We start from the raw sequence: 21,655 nt of genomic DNA on the forward strand, positions 1-21,655 counted from the left end.
CGTGCCCTGTATATGGATCACTTCCTCCCATGCCCTCTGCATGGATCACTTCCTGCCACATCCTGTACATGGATCACTTCCTGCCGCACCCTCTACATGGATCACTTCCTGCCACACCCTCTACATAGATCACTTCCTGCTGCACTATGTACATGGATCACTACCTGCTGCACCCTCTACATGGTGGACTTCCTGACACACACTCTACATGGATCACTTCCTGCCACACCCTGTACATGGATCACTTCCTGCTGCATCCTCTACATGGATCACTTCCTGCCACACCCTCTACATGGATCACTTCCTGCTGCATCCTCTACATGGATCACTTCCTGCTGCACTCTGTAGATGGATCACTTCCTGCTGCATCCTCTACATGGATCACTTCTGGCTGCATCCTGTACATGGATCACTTCCTGCTGCACCCTCTACATGGTGGACTTCCTGGCACGCACTCTACATGGATCACTTCGTGCTGCACCCTCTACATGGATCACTTCCTGCCACACCCTCTACATGGATCACTTCCTGCTGCATCCTCTACATGGATCACTACCTGCTGCACCCTGTGCATGGTGGACTTCCTGACACACACTCTACATGGATCACTTCCTGCCACACCCTCTACATGGATCACTTCCTGCTGCACCCTCTACATGGATCACTTCCTGGCTCGCCCTCTACATGGATCACTTCCTGCTGCATCCTGTACATGGATCACTACCTGCTGCACCCTGTACATGGATCACTTCCTGCTGCATCCTCTACGTGGATCACTACCTGCTGCATCCTGTACATGGATCACTTCCTGCCGCATCCTCTACATGGATCACTTCCTGCCGCATCCTCTACGTGGATCACTTCCTGCTGCACTCTGTAGATGGATCACTTCCTGCTGCCCCCTCTACATGGATCACTTCCTGCTGCACCCTCTACATGGATCACCTCCTGCTGCACTCTGTACATGGATCACTTCCTGCTGCACTCTCTACATGGATCACTTCCTGCTGCACCCTCTACATGGATCACCTCCTGCTGCACTCTGTACATGGATCACTTCCTGCTGCACCCTCTACATGGATCACCTCCTGCTGCACTCTGTACATGGATCACTTCTGCTGCACCCTCTACATGGTTCACTTCCTGACACACACTCTACATGGTTCACATCCTGCTGCATCCTCTACATGGATCACTTTCTGCTGCACTCTGTAGATGGATCACTTCATGCTGCACCCTCTACATGGATCACTTCCTGCTGCACCCTCTACATGGATCACTTCCTGCCGCACCCTCTACATGGATCACCTCCTGCTGCACTCTGTACATGGATCACTTCTGCTGCACCCTCTACATGGATCACTTCCTGCTGCACCCTCTACATGGATCACTTCCTGCCGCACCCTCTACATGGATCACTTCCGGACACACACTCTACATGGATCACTTCCTGCTGCACTCTGTAGATGGATCACTTCCTGCTGCACCCTCTACATGGATCACTTCCTGCCACACCCTCTACATGGATCACTTCCTGCTGCACCCTCTACATGGATCACTTCCTGCCGCACCCTCTACATGAATCACCTACTGCTGCACTCTGTACATGGATCACTTGTGCTGCACCCTCTACATGGTTCACTTCCTGACACACACTCTACATGGATCACTTCCTGCTACACTCTGCAGATGGATCACTTCCTGCTGCACCCTCTACGTGGATCACTCTTCTTCCTGCCGCACCCTCTACATGGATCACTTCCTACTGAACCCTGTACATGGATTACATGGATCTCTTCCTGGCGCGAGGAGCTGCAGTCACACTCACCGGAGCTGCACTGGAAATAGACAGGCCCTGCACAAGGAGCTGCAGTCACACTGACTGGAGCTGTACTGGGCACAGGCAGACCCTGGCGTGAGGAGCTGCAGTCATATCACTGAAGCTGTCCTGGGAATAGAGGCCCTGGCATTAGGAGCAGCAGTGACATTCACTGGAGCTGTACTGGGCACAGACAGACCCTGGCACGAGGAGCTGCAACCAGACTCACTGGAGCTGTACTGGTCAGTGGTAGACCCTGGCATGAGGAGCCACACCTCACTGGAGCTGTACTGGGCACAGACAGACCCTGGCACGAGGAGCTGCAGCCACACTCACTGGAGCTGTACTGGGCTTAGACAGACCCTGGCATGAGGAGCTGCAGCCACACTCACTGGAGCTGTACTGGGCACAGAGAGGCCCTGGCATGAGGAGCCACACTCACTGCAGCTGTACTGCAAACAGACACTCCTTCCAAAAGGACCTGCAAGTATACTCACATGAGCTGTAGAGGGATCAGGCATGCCCAGTCCCTAATGTAGTGTCTTGTGAGTTACAGATGATGTGACCTTTTTGGTTCCTGACGGACTCCGTGGAACTGTGTCACAAATGTTCAGGTGTGGTTACTAGAGTTCCTGATTAGAATGTTCTGTCCGCAGTTAGACGGTGAGGAACAAAGACCTGTGATACCAAGCTCCATGTGTGGTGTAATCATTTACATGTACTAAGTCTGGGGAGGACACTACAACTGGTGATGAAATAAGGGATACGTAACAAGAAGAACAGACAGTGCTCGTCCAGAGACTTTGCCGTGGTCCAACGAACTGCTTGTGCATGCCACATGCACCTCAGACGAAGCAACGAGCAACGTTTGACGTATATAGAGTCAAAGTGCCACTTCAGCCAGTGGCAGTCAAAGAAGATGAAGTCCTTACCACGATACTTGTGTATCATTGACCAACAGCGCAACACAGAACTATAGAATATACAGAATGATATCGCTAAAGGCAGCGACAACCAGGTACAGAAAAGCGCTAGAGGCAGAGACCACCGAGTACAAAGAAACGCTGACAGAAAGAATATTCAGACATAAGATATATCATTGCACTTACTGAAACCTGAGTAAAGTGAATCATCAGACCACAGCATTGGGTAAAGCGATCCAAGTGAAAGCACGGGGGCTGTGCTTACAGAGCGGTCAATTCAAAAATTCTTTGAGAAGCTGAAGGGTTCCAATGGCTGTGAAGAAAAAGGTCACACAACCTCAAATTGTCTGCGACAACCCTGGTTCCAGCATGCCGCAGGGCCTCAGAGATGTCGTAGAGGAAGAATGTCCCAGCAGACGGTGTTGGAGAGAAGCCCACTCTCAATATCAGTAAGTTCCATAAATGGTTATAATGCAGCTTCATTCCTAAAACCACCACTTCCTTTTGACTCCGCCAAGAAGCAAAATATTGGATCCAGATGGACTGCCTGGTTAGGAGGTTGTAGGTGAAGGAGTTAAGGAAGTAATAAAGAAAATACCACATGCTGACGAAGTCCCACGCCCTCAAATCAAAGAAGCGCTAAATATCAACTTCAATCCATTGCCGAATGTTGATTACGAAAGATATATTTTCACCCAGGAAAGACGGAGAGCTGGTGAAACGATCGACACATTTGTTGAAAGACTTGACACGCTCATCAAACATTGTAAGTTGAATTAATTCAATGATGAAGAAGCCATACGTCTCGCAGTTATAGATGGTTGTTTCTCAGATTAATTTAGACGATGAGCGAGAGAAACACTTAGGGCCTAATTTAGAACTATGCGGACGGGTTACTCGGTCACAACGGTGACGAATATCCCATCCTCCAAAATCTAAATTCCCTTCTATCCTAAAAGATTTAGATTTCAGCGGACGGGATATCCGTCACCGTTGTGACAGAGTAACCCCTCCGCTAAGATCTAAATCAGGCCCTTATTCTGGAGCGAGTACTCACGGCTGCCAGAGCGGAGGAACCTAAAGATCACCAAGCTGGGGCCGGAGATGCGCACAGTGACTCAGTTATGAACATGAGAAGTAAGCAGAAACACAAGGCAAGAGGACGCAAAGTGATGTCTGCAAAGAAAAAGGAACTGTGTTTTAGATGCAGACTTTCGTTTCCACATGAAGGTAAATTGGAAGCACCGGGAAACCCTAAAAGGATAGCTGTGCACTTTACAAAACCAAAATCAATCGAATCGATCAATCAAGGTAAATGTCCCGCCACTGGACAAGTATGCAAGGGCTCAAGGGCTGCGGGAAAGAGAACCATTTTGTAACGGTTTGCAAGGTGAAGGAAAAATTAAGGCCCAGATTTATAGTGGCCTAGCGCCATTCTAACGCCACAATAGCATCCGTTTTTTTACGCTAATGTGGCATTGGAGGGTCAAAAATGCTGCGCCATATTTACAAAGTGGCACAATGCTTGAATTGCGCCACTTTGTAACCTCTTGAACCACATTATGCCTCCGACAGGCATAATGTATGCATGGCGGGGCATTCCGGCGATGGGGGGTTTAAAATGGAACAAAGGAATCTATGAGATTCCTTTCTGCCATTTTTATCGGCATTCTTTAACACCTGCTAAGGGCTAAGTTGAAGCATTAAAAAGAGGCTCCCATTGTGTTCAAAGCGCCGGACTAGCGTAAAAAACGTATGACGCTAGTCCCCCTGACTACTGCCATGGTGCGCCGTATTTTAAATATGGCACACACATGGAGGCATTAGTGGGACTCTAAGGGGTGCAAGAAAAGTGGTGCTGCACTAGGTGCAGCGCCACTTTTCATAAATCTGGGCCTAAGTGCGTCATGCTGAGAAAACAAAATGGATGCCCAAATGTTCCAGAAGCGATGTTCTGCTCACGTTCACAAGGCCAAGCGGCAATATCAGCTGATGCAAATCGACACTACAATAGGCCAATGAAAGATCAACAAATGATGGTAAACTTCGTCACACAGATTGGTGTCACAAGCACAAGATGAAAATCTACGCAGATAAGCGCCGATGGGGCTAAGAACACTGTGTGTCCAGAAAGAGATTGTGTCCTAGTGAGAGAAAGGGGAAAATGCAAGTCTGATGCTCTCTTTGATGCTGAACACTTGAAAGTTATGTCTAATAAAGGAGTGTAGGAGGCTGGCTCTCTATATACTGTAGAAAAATGATGTACACAGTGGAGAGAGTGGGCAACCCCACCTTGGTATCCAGGGGCAAAAATAGATCACCTAATGCTCTATTTCTGTGGTCGCTTGGTCTAGCAGTTAGGCTAACCCCGAGATGTGCTGAGCATATCTTGTACTCACAGTAGTAATAATTGTGGACACACACTCAGAAGAATAGACCAATCTACAAAAATACTTCAGATTTTTATACATTTTTTAAGACCCAGGTCATCAAAATCAGGTAAGTACTTTTTCGAAGTTAAAATGTTCTGTTTCTGTGGGCAACTACGCACCATAGAAATCAATGGGAGAAAACTTTAAAATTGCTTATAAAATCAGGCAGTGCTCTCACATGGGTCACCTTTTGTTTCTAAGTTGAGGGCATCAAGATGTCCTGTGGGCCAGCTGGAGAAGTTTGGGTGGCTCCCAGTTCTGGCAGGAGCAGCGGCTGAAGGTTTTGGAGCTGGTGCGCCAAGGGGACCACTAGGAAACACACTGCACAGGGGGACTTAGAGGTAAGTCCGGTGGGTCCCCTTGGAGGATCGAGGTTGCAAGGGGTTGGGGACCCCTAGAGTACAGCTGCTTCTCCAATGCAGGGGCCAAGGAGGCCGGGTGCAGAGCAGATAGGTCAGCCAAAGGTCGTGCCTCAAGGAGACTTTGGAGCTAAGTGCAGGTCATTTTGAAGGTGGATTTCAGGTCAGCAGGGCCACTCTAGGGGGTGGTTCTTGGGTGTCCTGAAGCCCCTCATCTGGTGCTTGCTTCTGGTCCTCGGAGAGTCCAGTGAGGACTTTTCTTCCGGGAATCCAGCATTGGGGGTCCAATACACCGGGCTATGGCACTTCTCTACCACTGGAGACCACAGTGCCACCAAACTTGGCACACTTTCAAGATTTGTCCTTCAAGTCCATTGGCTGAAATTTGGTTTGGTTGCTATGTCCAGTTCATTAGTCAGTGGCCGGTCAGTGAACTGGACTTCACTGGCCTCTTGCCTGCAGGGTGCAGGAAGGGATGCCTTCACTCAGAGGGAGGTTCTTGGTGATTTTTAAAAGGTTAGAGGTTCTCTGGGGTTTGTTAGAGTCTGCCCGTTGTCCAGTCGACCCCCCAGTGGTGATTGTCGAGCCCTGGGTGCAGCGGGCAGGGTTTGGCGCCTTCCCTTAGTGCAGCGGGACTTGTGTTCTCGAGCCTCGGGTCTTCTTTGTCGCTGGCCTTCTTGCGTCCGTCGAATAAGATTTCCAGGTTTTGGGTTGTCCACTAAATATTGAATTTAGTGGGCGCTAGAGGGGGTTCCTGGTATTGACCAATGGGCCACGTACCTTAGGGTGTCTACACCCACTATGTGACTACTTCCTGTGGGAAGGGGTCATATCCCTAACCCTGGTTGGCTATTTTCCTGCCAACCCAGATGGAGGAAGATGAAATGGAGTGGCCACCTCGCCTGCCACAACTGAGGGGTGGTTTAGGCTGAGGGTGGTACCTCCCTCTATCCTTTGTGTGATTCCCACCGTTCCCTCTGCTAAAAGTGGGGTCTGGGACGCTGGGGCCATCTGCGGCTAGTAGCAAATGGCTGGAGCGGAGCTTGAAAGACGGAATGGTCTTTGAAGCTTCCTGCCAGAGCAGGGCACCTCCTGGAGGAGGAGGTGTGACATCTTCGTCCAGGAAAGGCTTTGCCTTCTGGTCCCACAGAGCAGGAGCTCTCACCCCAGGGACCAATAATCGTGTCTGGTGGTGGCAGACTGGTTTGGATTAGCCAGCAACCGTGCCAGGGTGGTGTGGGTTTTGCAGGGGGACCTCTAAGGTGCCCCCTGGGTACATAGTATAATAAATCCAGCACTGGTACCAATGAGAATTTATTACTCTGAGTTGTTTGATACCAAACAACCCAGGGTTCAGAGCAGCCATCATGTAGCTGGGTAACTCGTAATGACCAGTGTCCAGTACATGTACTCGCTATGGCTCCCCTGTACACATACTATGTAAAGACACAGTAGGGACATATTTTCTCATGCGCACATATGCCCTCACGTGCATTATAGTGATGTGTTAGGGCTGTAAGGCCTGCCAGCGGGGTGGCTTACCTACAGTGCATGCAGTGTTAGTGGACAGGGCCCTCTTGGTGAGTGCCCTGTTGAGTTTGTAACTTTTAAATGCACCAGGTCATGCACTTGCAATGGCAGTCTGCACAAGGCTGGTGTGGGGGTCTCTCAGAGTGGCACAATTAGTGCTGCAGCTCTGAGGGCCCTCTTCAGTGCCCATGCCCTGGGCACCAGGGGCGCCATTTACTAGGGACTTACAAGGATGGCAGAAGTTCCAAACATAGTGCAGTTTTGGGGAGATAGATCTGGCCCTCCGAACTGTTTAGAAGGGCACTTACAGTTCGAAACCACACAATTTTCCAGGCAAACATTGGGGGTACTACAACTAGAGCCACGCTTCCCCCAAGGACACATGCTTCCATTTTCTTACGATAATGGCATTACTACTAGTCCTACTCACTTGCCTTCCTTTTCACCAATGAGGCCTCCCGCCTCCCCCCTAGACCCTCCCTTTCGCTTTTAAAACCCCCCCCACCCTTATCCCCTCCTGTACAAAAACCAAGCCCAAGCCGCAACTCGGACAGTCCGTACCGGGAGGGTGGGAGGGAACGGAAAAGGAAGGCGAGGGAGTAGGACTAGGAGTAATGCCATTATCGTAAGAAAATGGAAGCATTACCTCCCGTCCCTCCCTCGCCTTCCTTTTCACCAATGAGACCTAGCAAGAAAACACACAGGAGACGGACCTTGAGTTGCAAGACCTTTATTTAATATCCTGCACCAAGATCACCCCAAATATTATCTCATAGAGGATAAGACCCGGTGACCCAACACCGACTCCAAACTACCCAAGTCTGACAGCCTGTAATGACGCACAAACGTCGAAGGAGAAGCCCAAGTGGCGGCCCTGCAAATTTCCACCACAGAAGTCCCCTGAAGCTCCGCCACCGTAGCCGCCATGCCTCTGGTAGATCTCCCCTGAATCCCTTGAGGAGGAACCACCTCTTTCAAGGAATAGGCCAACAGAATTAAAGTTCTTACCCACCGACTCAAGGAAGCCGTGGAAGGTTTCTCACCTTTGCGTGCCGGACCAAAATTAACAAACAGTGAATCCCCCTTATGAAAAGGAGCCACCACCCGCAGATACTCCAACAAAACCCTGCGTACATCCAACGAATGCAATCGGACCTCCTCCCTTGAGGAGGGATTCAGACAAAATGAAGGAAGGATGACCTCCTGCCACAAATGGAACGAAGAATTGACTTTCGGAATAAAAGAAGGCACCGGAACCAGAACCACCCTATCGGGAAAAATCTTACAAAAAGGAAAGGAACAAGCCAATGCCCCCAATTCCCCTAACCGACGAGCCGAAGTAATGGCTACCAAAAAGAACGTCTTCAAAGATAGATGGCGCAAATCACAGTCCCCCAATGGTTCAAAAGGGGCATCCGTCAACACATCCAAAACCAAGGAAAGATCCCATGAAGGAAAAGAACGTACCGGGCGAGGAAATAAATTAATAAGCCCTTGAAAAAATTTAGGCATCAAGCGCCCTTCATCCTGAAGATTACGCCATGGTCCTCTGAAAGCCTGAATAGCCGCCCACTGTACCCGAAGAGATGCCACTGACAACCCTAAATGAGCACCGTCTTGCAGGAACTGCATCACCTCAAAGATAGAAGCGGAGGTAGGATCCAACTCACGACTTAAGAACCAAGACGAAAACACCTTCCACTGTCTACCATAAGAAAGTAAAGTGGAACGTCTCCTTGAAGCCAGTAAGGTAGAACTCAAAGCCACAGGCACCCCCAGACCTGTCAATCCCCGTCGTTCAACTTCCAGGCCGTCAAGTGTAACCTCCTCAATGACCCCACTGGGAGGCAGGGAAACTCCAGGGGAGACGGACAAAGAGGCAGAGGCCACATCCTCCCGTCCGCCATCAGCCTCAACAACGGGAACCAATTTGCCCTCGGCCAAAGTGGCGCAATTAGGATAACCCTGGACCCCAGATCCCTTACCCGTAACAGAAACGCCCTGAGTAGTTGAAAAGGAGGGAACGCATGCAAAAGGCCCTGTGGCCAAGGACATGACATCCCGTCCACCTCCCATGCTTGGGGACACCGAAACCGGGAGCAGAAGCGATCCACTTTCGCATTCTCTGCGGACGCAAACACATCCAGCACTGGAAGACCCCGAAGCCGAACCAGACGCTGAAACAGAGACTTCCGGAGGGAGAAAAGTTGAGAGGAAGGAATCACCCTGCTCAGCAGATCCGCCCCGAACATTGACCACCCCCCGAATGTACGTAGCCCTGAGAGAAGGAACCCACTCCTGAGCCCACACAAAAATCTCCCTGGCCAGATTGAACAGAGCCCTAGACCTGGTCCCCCCTTGCCGATTGACATAAGCCTTGGCCACTAAGTTGTCTGTGCGAACCAGAACCGCCGCTCCCCTCAGGGAACCCTGGAAATGGACCAGAGCCAGGAATATTGCCCTCAATTCGCGCCAATTCGACGACCGACTCGCCTCCCGAGGGGACCAAAACCCCTGAATCTGAGCCGACCCCATCCATGCACCACAACCGGAGAGGCTGGCATCCGTCGTCATCACCACGGGTCTCAGAGGCGATAAAGAAACCCCCACCCTCAGGTGGTCTGCATCCAACCACCATTGCAACTCTCTGCGAATCAACCCGGACCCTGGAACCATGTCCTTCAAAGACCCGGACCCTGGCGCTCACCTTCTCAGGAACCATGTCATCAAGCACAGGAGATGGAAACGTGCCCAAGGAACCAGAAATATCACCGACGCCAAATGACCCTGCAGACGCAACCATAGAAGAGCTCGGGGAGCAGACAGCAACAATACCTTCTTTACCAAAGCCTGGAGTACACCCAACCTTTTTTCTGACACAGACACCAAACCTAGAAGAGTCTGAAACCGAGCCCCCAGAAAAACCAGATCCTGGGACGGCACTAAGTCTGACTTTCCCCAATTGATCAAAAACCCGTGGTTCTGCAGGACCCCCAGAACTTGGGCCACCTGCCTCTGCAACAGGTCTCGTGATTGGGCATGAATCAAAATGTCGTCCAGATAAGGATGCAGAAACACCCCTTCTGAATGAAGCAAAGCCACCAGAGGGGCCAGCACCTTTGTGAAAATTTGAGGAGAAGATTTTAGACCGAAAGGTAGAACGCAAAACTGATAATGGTCCTGACCCACAGCAAACCTCAGGAACTTTTGAGAAGATCTTGCCACAGGCACGTGTAGGTAAGCATCCTGCAGATCCAGTGACACCATAAAGTCCCCTTGCCTGACCAATGGAAAAATAGTCTGAATGGACAGCATGCGGAAATGCACTGTCCTGATCCAGGTATTCACCTCCTTCAGATTGAGCACCGGTCGAAATCCCCCTGAAACTTTCTGCACAAGAAACAAGACCGAATAAGTGCCCTGACCCCGTTCGTCTAGTGGAACGTGGGAAATGGCCCCCTTGACCAGTAAGTCCTGCACTCCGTCCAATAATGCTCTTCTCCGTGACCCCCCTGAAGGCAGAGGTGTGGGACGTACCCCTGAATCTGGAGGAACCACCACAAAATCTATGACATAACCATTGGCCACAATGCCTAGTACCCAATGATCGGTTATACTGTCCTTCCAAGCCGAAAGAAAGTGACTCAGTCTTCCCCCAACCGGCCCTCTGCCAGGCCCACAGTGATTGTCAGGACCCCTTCTTGAAACCACCCCGGGTTGCAGGAGCAGACTTCTTAGGTGAAAAACGCGGATGAAAACGCTGTTTCCTAAATGAAAAGGATTTAGCATCCTTATTAGGAGAAGACCGGGAATGCTTCTTCCACCCTTTACTCGAAGAAGAACCCCCTTTATAAGGCAAGGCATGCTTCCGCTCTTTAAATGCCTTGGAAAGCATGGATGGCAATTGTTCTCCAAACAAGCTACGACCTTCAAACGGCAGTCTCAACAAGGCCGCCTTTTCCCCTGGGTCAGCCTTCCAGGAACGCAACCAGAGGGACCTACGAGCCCCAATCAAAGCCCCAGATGCCAGAGCCGAAGTACGGACCACGTCTGAAGACACATCAGCCAACAATCTTGCCTGCTGCTCCATACCAGCCAGGAGCTCTGAACATTCCACCCCTTCCTGTACAGCCACTGCCAGCTTATCAAAGTCTTGAACCAACGACTGTGACGCATAAGCAGAATAAATCCCTGCCCTCAACGCCAGATTCTCTGCAGCAAAAGCCCTTTTAAGACCTGAATCCACTTTACGGTCCGTGGCATCCGTAGGCACACAATCCTCCGGATTGACTGCCGTTTTGCCAATCAGAGTAGCCAAAATTGAATCCAGGCGTACCGAAGGAGGCAAAACCTCCTCCCCCTCAAGCAAGTAAAGTTTCTGAAGGAATCGTGGAACCTGAGCCTTATCCACATCCTTCCACTCACGAAACACCATATCCTTCACAGGTCCCTGAAAAGGCATGGCAAACTTCAAAGGTGTCTGATATTGAGGAAATAAATGAGAATCCGAGTTTGTAGGTTGAAACACTGGGAAACCCAAATTGTCCCGAACATGTGCCATCACTTCCCACATTTCTTCTCTGGAAACATATTTCCCCCCAGATGACGTCGATGGGGCCTCATCCTCACTCTCCGATGAGGACTTCCTTGCCGCTACTGAAGAGTGCGCAAGCTTAGATTGACCAGTCCTGGTCACGCCTGCTTGCAGTGCCCTGGTAACAGCCACCTCAATCATATCCTGCACTTCCTCTCTGGACATGAGGGGAGTACCCCTGCTCGGTAACTGAGAGCTCTCAGGAGTAGCAACGCTAGCCTCACCCCCCTCCTCCGAGGAGGAAGAAGAGACAATTCTACGTCTTTTCGCCGGAACTTTAGGCATGGTAAATCACCAAATAACACTGACTCTCACCCAAAATACTACCCTATATATAGGAACCTGGTCCTCCCCCAACAGGGCTCCACCAATCCCCCAAAAGGTCAACTTCTTTGGCAAAAATCATAAAAACCACAGGCAGAACGCCCGTCCTACCTGAAGAGCCTTCACACAATCGAATTCCCTCATTTCCCCGCGGCTCTGCGGCGTGGAAACCCGGAAACCGACGCCCCAGGGGTCAGCTGGCCCCCAGTACACGTCTCTCGAGCAGCCCTGCTGCTCGTCAAAGACGCGACCAGCCGTGGCACTCCCCGCGGAGCTCCGTGTCCCGAGGAGTGCCTCCATCGAAGACCTCCAGGCCCCGCCGTGCAGGTAAGAAAGGGAAAAGAAAAACGTCTAGCGTGGGCTAGACAAAAGAACAGGAGGGATAAGGGTGGGGGGGGGTTTAAAAGGGAAAGGGAGGGTCTAGGGGGGAGGCGGGAGGCCTCATTGGTGAAAAGGAAGGCGAGGGAGGGACGGGAGGTAATGGTGACTGCTCACCGTCCTGGAAAATCCATCACACAAGATTCTTCGCAGTTCAAGCATCTGCCTGATCATTCGCCAGTTTCAGGCGTCAGCAATGAATCTGTTTCCGCTGGGACTCCGAGAGCCAGTGACTGCTGATGCGTCTGTATCACCAGTGCCGGTCACGGGCACCGCCCCTGTCTCGTCACAGCCTCTCGGGACACGTTCTGGGCGACTGATCCGAGCTCCACAACGACCTCTTGAAGAGTTATGAATATATGTAATATTTGTACTCTTTACTTAACTAGGGGGAGATGTAGTGTCTTGTGAGTTAGAGATGATTGGACCCTTTTGGTTCCTGGCGGACTACGTAGCGCTGTGACGTAAGCTTTTGGTGTGATTAATAGAATTCGTGAGTAGAGTATTGGGTTCACAGTTACATACTGAGGAATAAAAATGAGGAATAAAGACATGTTATACCAAGCTCCATGTGTGGCGTGATCATTTACATGTACCGGGGCTGGGGAGGATGCAATGTAGGACGTACCAGAGCTGTAGCGCGCCTTGAAGCTGGACTTCACCCCAGGGATGCTGGCCACCCACTCGATGAGCAGAGAGTTACTTGACCCCACCACAGCAGGCAGTTGCTTCTGACCACAAGCACCGAGGGGCAGGAGGGGTGAGCGCCGGCTCTGCCCATCATACACTCGTAAGAAGCCCTCTGCGCAGTCAGGAGAGGGCGCTACATCCACGGCCTCGACCTCCAGGAGCACCTGATGAGAGAGAGAGAGAGAGAGGAGGGAGGAGAGTGAGAGAGAGAGAGAGAGAGAGAGAGAGAGAGAGAGAGAGCGCGAGAGGAGAGAGAGAGTGAGAGAGGAGAGAGAGAGAGGAGGGAGGAGAGAGAGACAGAGGAGGGTGGAGGGAGGAGAGTGGGAGAGGAGAGAGAGTGAGCACAGAGAGATGGACAGAGAGAGAGTGAGCGAGAGAGGGAGATACAGCAGACAGAGGGAGAGAGAGAGAGGAGAGAGTGAGGGAGACAGGGAGTAGAGAGAGAAAAACTGAGAGAGAGAGATGGACAGAGAAAGAGAAAGAGATAGAGAGAGAGAGAGAGGGAAGGGAGAGAGGAGAGAGAGTGAGGGAGACAGGGAGGAGAGACAGAGAGAAAAACAGACAGAGACAGACAGAGGGAGAGAGGGAGGGAGAGAGGGAGGAGAGAGAGAGAGAAAAACAGAGACAGATGGACAGAGAAAGAGAGGGAGAGAGAGAGGGAGATAAACAATCAGAGCTCAGTCTGAAGCCATTGGAATGTGCGATCACTAGCAACAAAGACAGGGCCCATATAGGACTGAGTGAGAGTATAAGGTCAGGGAAGGGAGTGAATGTTACTCTAATGCAGTGAATGAGGGTGGTCAGGGAAGTGAGTGTCAATCACTGCAGTGTATGAGGTGATCAGGGGAGTGGATGTCACTCTACTACAGTGTATGGGGTGATCAGGGGAGTGAGTGTCACTATTCTGTAGTGTATGTGGGTGATCAGGTGAGTGAGTGTCACTCTACTGCAGTGTATTAGGGTGATCAGGTGACTGAGTGTCACTCACTGCAGTGTATGAGGGTGATCAGGTGAGTGTCATTCACTGTAGTGTATGAGGTCAGTGAAGGGAGAGAGTGTCACTCTACTGCAGTGTATCGGGTCAGTGAAGGAAGTGAATGTCACTGCACTGCAGTGTATGATGTCAGTGGAGGGAGGGACTGTCTTCTGCAGTGTATGAGGTCAGTGAAGGGAGTGAGTGTCACCCTACTGTCCCATATGAGGGTGACCAGGGGAGTTAGTGTCAGTCTATGGCAGTGTATGATGTTGGTGAAGAGAGTGTCACTCTACTGCAGTGTATGAGGGTAATTCAGGGGAGTGAGTGTCACTCTACTGCAGTGTATGATGATGGTCAGGTGAGTATCTCTCTACTGCAGTGTATTAGGTCTGTGAGGGGAGTGAGTGTCACTCTTCTGCAGTGCATGAGGGTGATCAGGTGAGCATCACTCACTGCAGTGTATGAGGGTGAGATGGGGAGTGAGTGTCACTCTACTGCAGAGTATGAGGGTAAAGAGTAGAGAGAGTGTCACTCTTCTATAGTGTAAGAGGGTAATCAGGGGAGTGAGTGTCACTCACTGCAGTGTGTGAGGGTGATAAGGAGAGTGAGTGTCAATCTTCTGTAGTGTGTGAGGGTGATAAGGAGAGTGAGTGTTAATCTTCTGTAGTGTATGAGGGTGATCAGGGTAGTGTCATTCACTGCCGTGTATGAGGGTTTTAAGGGGAGTAAGAGTCACTCTTCTACAGTATATGAAGGTGATGAGGGGCTTGAGTGTCACTCTTCTGCAGTGTATAAGTGTGATAAGGGGAGTGAATGTCAGGCTACGGCAATGTATGATGTGAGTGAAGGGGGTGAGTGTCAGTTTACTACAGTGTATGGGGTAATTGGGGGAGTGTCACTCTACTGCAGTGTATGAGGGTGATGAGGGTAGTGAGTGTCACTCGTCAGCAGTGTATGATGGTTGTAGGAAGTTGGCTCTGTATGTGCTATTTCAAAGTAAGGAATAGCATGCACAGAGTCCAAGGGTTCCCCTTAGAGGTAAAATAGTGGTAAAAAGAGATAATACTAATGCTCTATTTTGTGGTAGTGTGGTCGAGCAGTAGGCTTATCCAAGGAGTAGTGTTAAGCATTTGTTGTACATACACATAGACAATAAATGAGGTACACACACTCAGAGACAAATCCAGCCAATAGGTTTTGTATAGAAAAATATCTTTTCTTAGTTTATTTTAAGAACCACAGGTTCAAATTTAACATGTAATATCTTGTTTGAAAGGTATTGCAGGTAAGTACATTAGGAACTTTGAATCATTTCAATTGCATGTATACTTTTCAAGTTATTCACAAATAGCTATTTTAAAAGTGGACACAGTGCAATTTTCACAGTTCCTGGGGGAGGTAAGTTTTTGTTAGTTTTACCAGGTAAGTAAGACACTTACAGGGTTCAGTTCTTGGTCCAAGGTAGCCCACCGTTGGGGGTTCAGAGCAACCCCAAAGTTACCACACCAGCAGCTCAGGGCCGGTCAGGTGCAGAGTTCAAAGTGGTGCCCAAAACGCATAGGCTATAATGGAGAGAAGGGGGTGCCCCGGTTCCAGTCTGCCAGCAGGTAAGTACCCGCGTCTTCGGAGGGTAGACCAGGGGGGTTTTGTAGGGCACCGGGGGGGACACAAGCCCACACAGAAATTTCACCCTCAGCGGCGCGGGGGCGGCCGGGTGCAGTGTTAGAACAAGCGTCGGGTTCGCAATGGAAGTCAATGAGAGATCAAGGGATCTCTTCAGCGCTGCAGGCAGGCAAGGGGGGGCTTCCTCGGGGAAACCTCCACTTGGGCAAGGGAGAGGGACTCCTGGGGGTCACTTCTGCAGTGAAAGTCCGGTCCTTCAGGTCCTGGGGGCTGCGGGTGCAGGGTCTTTTCCAGGCGTCGGGACTTAGGTTTCAGAGAGTCGCGGTCAGGGGAAGCCTCGGGATTCCCTCTGCAGGCGGCGCTGTGGGGGCTCAGGGGGGACAGGTTTTGGTACTCACAGTCGTAGAGTAGTCCGGGGGTCCTCCCTGAGGTGTTGGTTCTCCACCAGCCGAGTCGGGGTCGCCGGGTGCAGTGTTGCAAGTCTCACGCTTCTTGCGGGGAGATTGCAGGGTTCTTTAAAGCTGCTTCTTGAGACAAAGTTGCAGTCTTTTTGGAGCAGGTCCGCTGTCCTCGGGAGTTTCTTGTCGTCGTCGAAGCAGGGCAGTCCTCAGAGGATTCAGAGGTCGCTGGTCACTTTGGAAGGCGTCGCTGGAGCAGAGTTCTTTGGAAGGCAGGAGACAGGCCGGTGAGTTTCTGGAGCCAAGGCAGTTGGTGTCTTCAGGTCTTCCTCTGCAGGGGTTTTCAGCTAGGCAGTCCTTCTTCTTGTTGTTGCAGGAATCTAAATCTTTAGGTTCAGGGAAGCCCTTAAATACTAAATTTAAGGGCGTGTTTAGGTCTGGGGGGTTAGTAGCCAATGGCTACTAGCCCTGAGGGTGGGTACACCCTCTTTGTGCCTCCTCCCAAGGGGAGGGGGTCACATCCCTAATCCTATTGGGGGAATCCTCCATCTGCAAGATGGAGGATTTCTAAAAGTTAGAGTCACCTCAGCTCAGGACACCTTAGGGGCTGTCCTGACTGGCCAGTGACTCCTCCTTGTTATTCTCATTATTTTCTCCGGCCTTGCCGCCAAAAGTGGGGGCCGGGGCCGGAGGGGGCGGGCAACTTCACTAGCTGGAGTGTCCTGCGGTGCTGTGACAAAGGGGTGAGCCTTTGAGGCTCACCGCCAGGTGTTACAGCTCCTGCCTGGGGGAGGTGTTAGCATCTCCACCCAGTGCAGGCTTTGTTACTGGCCTCAGAGTGATAAAGGCACTCTCCCCATGAGGCCAGCAACATGTCTCTAGTGTGGCAGGCTGCTGGAACTAGTCAGCCTACACAGACAGTCGGTTAAGTTTCAGGGGGCACCTCTAAGGTGCCCTCTGGGGTGTATTTGGCAATAAAATGTACACTGGCATCAGTGTGCATTTATTGTGCTGAGAAGTTTGATACCAAACTTCCCAGTTTTCAGTGTAGCCATTATGGTGCTGTGGAGTTCGTGATTGACAAACTCCCCGACCATATACTCTTATGGCTACCCTGCACTTACAATGTCTAAGGTTTTGTTTAGACACTGTAGGGGTACCATGCTCATGCACTGGTACCCTCACCTATGGTATAGTGCACCCTGCCTTAGGGCTGTAAGGCCTGCTAGAGGGGTGACTGACCTATACTTGCATAGGCAGTGAGAGGCTGGCAAGGCACCCTGAGGGGAGTGCCATGTCGACTTACTCGTTTTGTTCTCACGAGCACACACAAGCTGGCAAGCAGTGTGTCTGTGCTGAGTGAGAGGTCTCCAGGGTGGCATAAGACATGCTGCAGCCCTTAGAGACCTTCCTTGGCATCAGGGCCCTTGGTACTAGAAGTACCAGTTACAAGGGACTTATCTGGATGCCAGGGTCTGCCAATTGTGGATACAAAAGTACAGGTTAAGGTAAGAACACTGGTGCTGGGGCCTGGTTAGCAGGCCTCAGCACACTTTCAATTGTAAACATAGCATCAGCAAAGGCAAAAAGTCAGGGGGCAACCATGCCAAGGAGGCATTTCCTTACACAACCCCCCCCCCAAACGAAAGAGGATGAGACTAACCTTTCCCAAGAGAGTCTTCATTTTCTAAGTGGAAGAACCTGGAAAGGCCATCTGCATTGGCATGGGCAGTCCCAGGTCTGTGTTCCACTGTAAAGTCCATTCCCTGTAGGGAGATGGACCACCTCAACAGTTTAGGATTTTCACCTTTCATTTGCATCAGCCATTTGAGAGGTCTGTGGTCAGTTTGAACTAGGAAGTGAGTCCCAAAGAGGTATGGTCTCAGCTTCTTCAGGGACCAAACCACAGCAAAGGCCTCCCTCTCAATGGCACTCCAACGCTGCTCCCTGGGGAGTAACCTCCTGCTAATGAAAGCAACAGGCTGGTCAAGGCCATCATCATTTGTTTGGGACAAAACTGCCCCTATCCCATGTTCAGAGGCATCTGTCTGCACAATGAACTGCTTAGAATAATCTGGAGCTTTTAGAACTGGTGCTGAGCACATTGCTTGTTTCAGGGTGTCAAAGGCCTGTTGGCATTCCACAGTCCAGTTCACTTTCTTGGGCATTTTCTTGGAGGTGAGTTCAGTGAGGGCTGTCACAATGGATCCATATCCCTTCACAAACCTCCTGTAGTACCCAGTCAAGCCAAGGAATGCCCTGACTTGAGTCTGGGTTTTTGGAGCTACCCAGTCCAGAATAGTCTGGATCTTGGGTTGGAGGGGCTGAACTTGGCCTCCACCTACAAGGTGGCCCAAGTAAACCACAGTTCCCTGCCCTATCTGGCATTTGGATGCCTTGATAGAGAGGCCTGCAGATTGCAGAGCCTTCAAAACCTTCTTCAGGTGGACCAGGTGATCCTGCCAGGTGGAGCTAAAGACAGCAATATCATCAAGATAAGCTGTGCTAAAGGACTCCAAACCAGCAAGGACTTGATTCACCAACCTTTGGAAGGTGGCAGGGGCATTCTTTAAACCAAAGGGCATAACAGTAAACTGATAATGCCCATCAGGTGTGGAGAATGATGTTTTCTCTTTTGCTCCAGGTGCCATTTTTATTTGCCAGTACCCTGCTGTCAAGTCAAAGGTACTTAAGAATTTGGCAGCACCTAATTTGTCTATGAGCTCATCAGCTCTAGGAATGGGATGAGCATCTGTCTTGGTGACAGAGTTGAGCCCTCTGTAGTCCACACAAAACCTCATCTCTTTCTTTCCATCTTTGGTGTGAGGTTTGGGGACTAAGACCACTGGGCTAGCCCAGGGGCTGTCAGAGCGCTCAATTACTCCCAATTCCAGCATCTTGTGGACTTCCACCTTGATGCTTTCCTTAACATGGTCAGACTGTCTAAAAATTTTGTTTTTGACAGGCATGCTGTCTCCTGTGTCCACATCATGGGTACACAGGTGTGTCTGACCAGGGGTTAGGGAGAAGAGTTCAGGAAACTGTTGTAGGACTCTCCTACAATCAGCTTGCTGTTGGCCAGAGAGGGTGTCTGAGTAGATCACTCCATCTACTGAGCCATCTTTTGGGTCTGATGACAGAAGATCAGGGAGAGGTTCACTCTCTGCCTCCTGATCCTCATCTGTTACCATCAACAGATTTACATCAGCCCTGTCATGGAAGAGCTTAAGGCGGTTCACATGGATCACCCTCTTGGGGCTCCTGCTTGTGCCCAGGTCCACCAGGTAGGTGACCTGACTCTTCCTTTCTAGCACTGGGTAAGGGCCACTCCATTTGTCCTGAAGTGCCCTGGGAGCCACAGGCTCCAGAACCCAGACTTTCTGCCCTGGTTGGAACTCAACCATTGCAGCCTTTTGGTCATACCAAAACTTCTGGAGCTGTTGGCTGGCCTCAAGGTTTTTGCTTGCCTTTTCCATGTACTCTGCCATTCTAGAGCGAAGGCCAAGTACATAGTCCACTATGTCTTGTTTAGGCTCATGAAGAGGTCTCTCCCAGCCTTCTTTAACAAGAGCAAGTGGTCCCCTTACAGGGTGACCAAACAGAAGTTCAAAGGGTGAGAATCCTACTCCCTTCTGTGGCACCTCTCTGTAAGCAAAAAGCAGACATGGCAAGAGGACATCCCATCTCCTTTTGAGTTTTTCTGGGAGCCCCATGATCATGCCTTTTAATGTCTTGTTGAATCTCTCAACTAAGCCATTAGTTTGTGGATGGTATGGTGTAGTGAATTTGTAAGTCACTCCACACTCATTCCACATGTGTTTTAGGTATGCTGACATGAAGTTGGTACCTCTGTCAGACACCACCTCCTTAGGGAAACCCACTCTGGTAAAGATACCAATGAGGGCCTTGGCTACTGCAGGGGCAGTAGTCGACCTAAGGGGGATAGCTTCAGGATACCTAGTAGCATGATCCACTACTACTAGGATGTACATATTCCCTGAGGCTGTGGGAGGTTCCAGTGGACCAACTATGTCCACACCCACTCTTTCAAAGGGGACCCCCACCACTGGAAGTGGAATGAGGGGGGCCTTTGGGTGCCCACCGTCTTACCACTGGATTGACAGGTGGGGCAGGAGAGGCAAAACTCCTTAACCTTCTGGGACATATTGGGCCAGTAGAAGTGGTTGACTAACCTCTCCCACGTCTTGGTTTGTCCCAAATGCCCAGCAAGGGGAATATCATGGGCTAAGGTCAGAATAAACTCTCTGAACGACTGAGGCACTACCACTCTCCTAGTGGCACCAGGTTTGGGGTCTCTGGCCTCAGTGTACAGGAGTCCATCTTCCCAATAGACCCTATGTGTTCCATTTTTCTTGCCCTTGGACTCTTCAGCAGCTTGCTGCCTAAGGCCTTCAAGAGAGGGACAGGTTTCTTGTCCCTTACACAGCTCCTCCCTTGTGGGTCCCCCTGGGCCTAAGAGCTCAACCTGATATGGTTCAAGTTCCAAAGGCTCAGTTCCCTCAGAGGGCAGAACTTCTTCCTGAGAAGAGAGGTTCTCTTTTTCTGACTGTGTTGCAGTTGGTTTCCCAACTGACTTTCCTTTTCTCTTGGTAGGCTGGGCCATTTTTCCAGACTCCAGCTCTACTTTTTCACCCTGTGCCTTGCATTGTGCTCTTGTTTTTACACACACCAGTTCAGGGATACCCAGCATGGCTGCATGGGTTTTTAGTTCTACCTCAGCCCATGCTGAGGACTCCAGGTCATTTCCAAGCAGACAGTCTACTGGGATGTTTGAGGAGACCACCACCTGTTTCAGGCCATTGACCCCTCCCCATTCTAAAGTTACCATTGCCATGGGATGTGCTTTAGTCTGATTGTCAGCGTTGGTGACTGTATAAGTTTTTCCAGTCAAGTATTGGCCAGGGGAAACCAGTTTCTCTGTCACCATGGTGACACTGGCACCTGTATCCCTCAGGCCCTCTACACTTGTCCCATTAATAAAGAGCTGCTGCCTGTATTTTTGCATGTTAGGCGGCCAGGCAGCTAGTGTGGCTAAATCCACCCCACCCTCAGAGACTAGAGTAGCTTCAGTGTGGACCCTGATTTGCTCTGGGCACACAGTTGATCCCACTTGGAGACTAGCCATTCCAGTGTTACCTGGATTGGAGTTTGGAGTGGAACTTTTCTTGGGACAGGCCTTGTCTCCAGTTTGGTGTCCAGACTGACTACAGTTTCGACACCAGGCTTTTTTGGGATCAAAGTTTTTACCCTTGTACCCAGGATTGTTTTGTGAAGAGGCTCTGGGCCCACCCTCCTGTGCAGGTTTTTGGGGGCCTGTAGAAGACTCTTTACTATTTTTATTTTTGGCTGTCTCACCACCTTTCCCCTGGGGAGGTTTTGTGACCCCTTTCTTTTGGTCACCCCCTGTGGAAGTTTTGGACACCCTAGTCTTGACCCAATGGTCCGCCTTCTTTCCCAATTCTTGGGGAGAAATTGGTCCTAGGTCTACCAGATGCTGATGCAGTTTGTCATTGAAACAATTACTTAACAGGTGTTCTTTCACAAATAAATTGTACAGCCCATCATAATTACTTACACCACTGCCTTGA

The 21,655-nt window shown here is 50.5% G+C and overlaps 1 protein-coding gene across 1 annotated transcript in view; it reads right to left on the reverse strand.

Moving 5' to 3' along the window:
* Positions 1-21,655, reverse strand: part of LOC138285947 (astacin-like metalloendopeptidase) — a 192,376-nt gene that overhangs the window by 19,993 nt on the left and 150,728 nt on the right. Inside the window, exon 8 of the mRNA XM_069226466.1 lies at positions 12,988-13,213. Coding sequence (XP_069082567.1) covers positions 12,988-13,213 — 226 coding nt within the window. The remainder of the gene's footprint in view (positions 1-12,987; positions 13,214-21,655) is intronic.

Source organism: Pleurodeles waltl, chromosome 3_1, assembly GCF_031143425.1.
Source record: "Pleurodeles waltl isolate 20211129_DDA chromosome 3_1, aPleWal1.hap1.20221129, whole genome shotgun sequence".
Lineage (NCBI taxonomy): Eukaryota > Metazoa > Chordata > Amphibia > Caudata > Salamandridae > Pleurodeles > Pleurodeles waltl.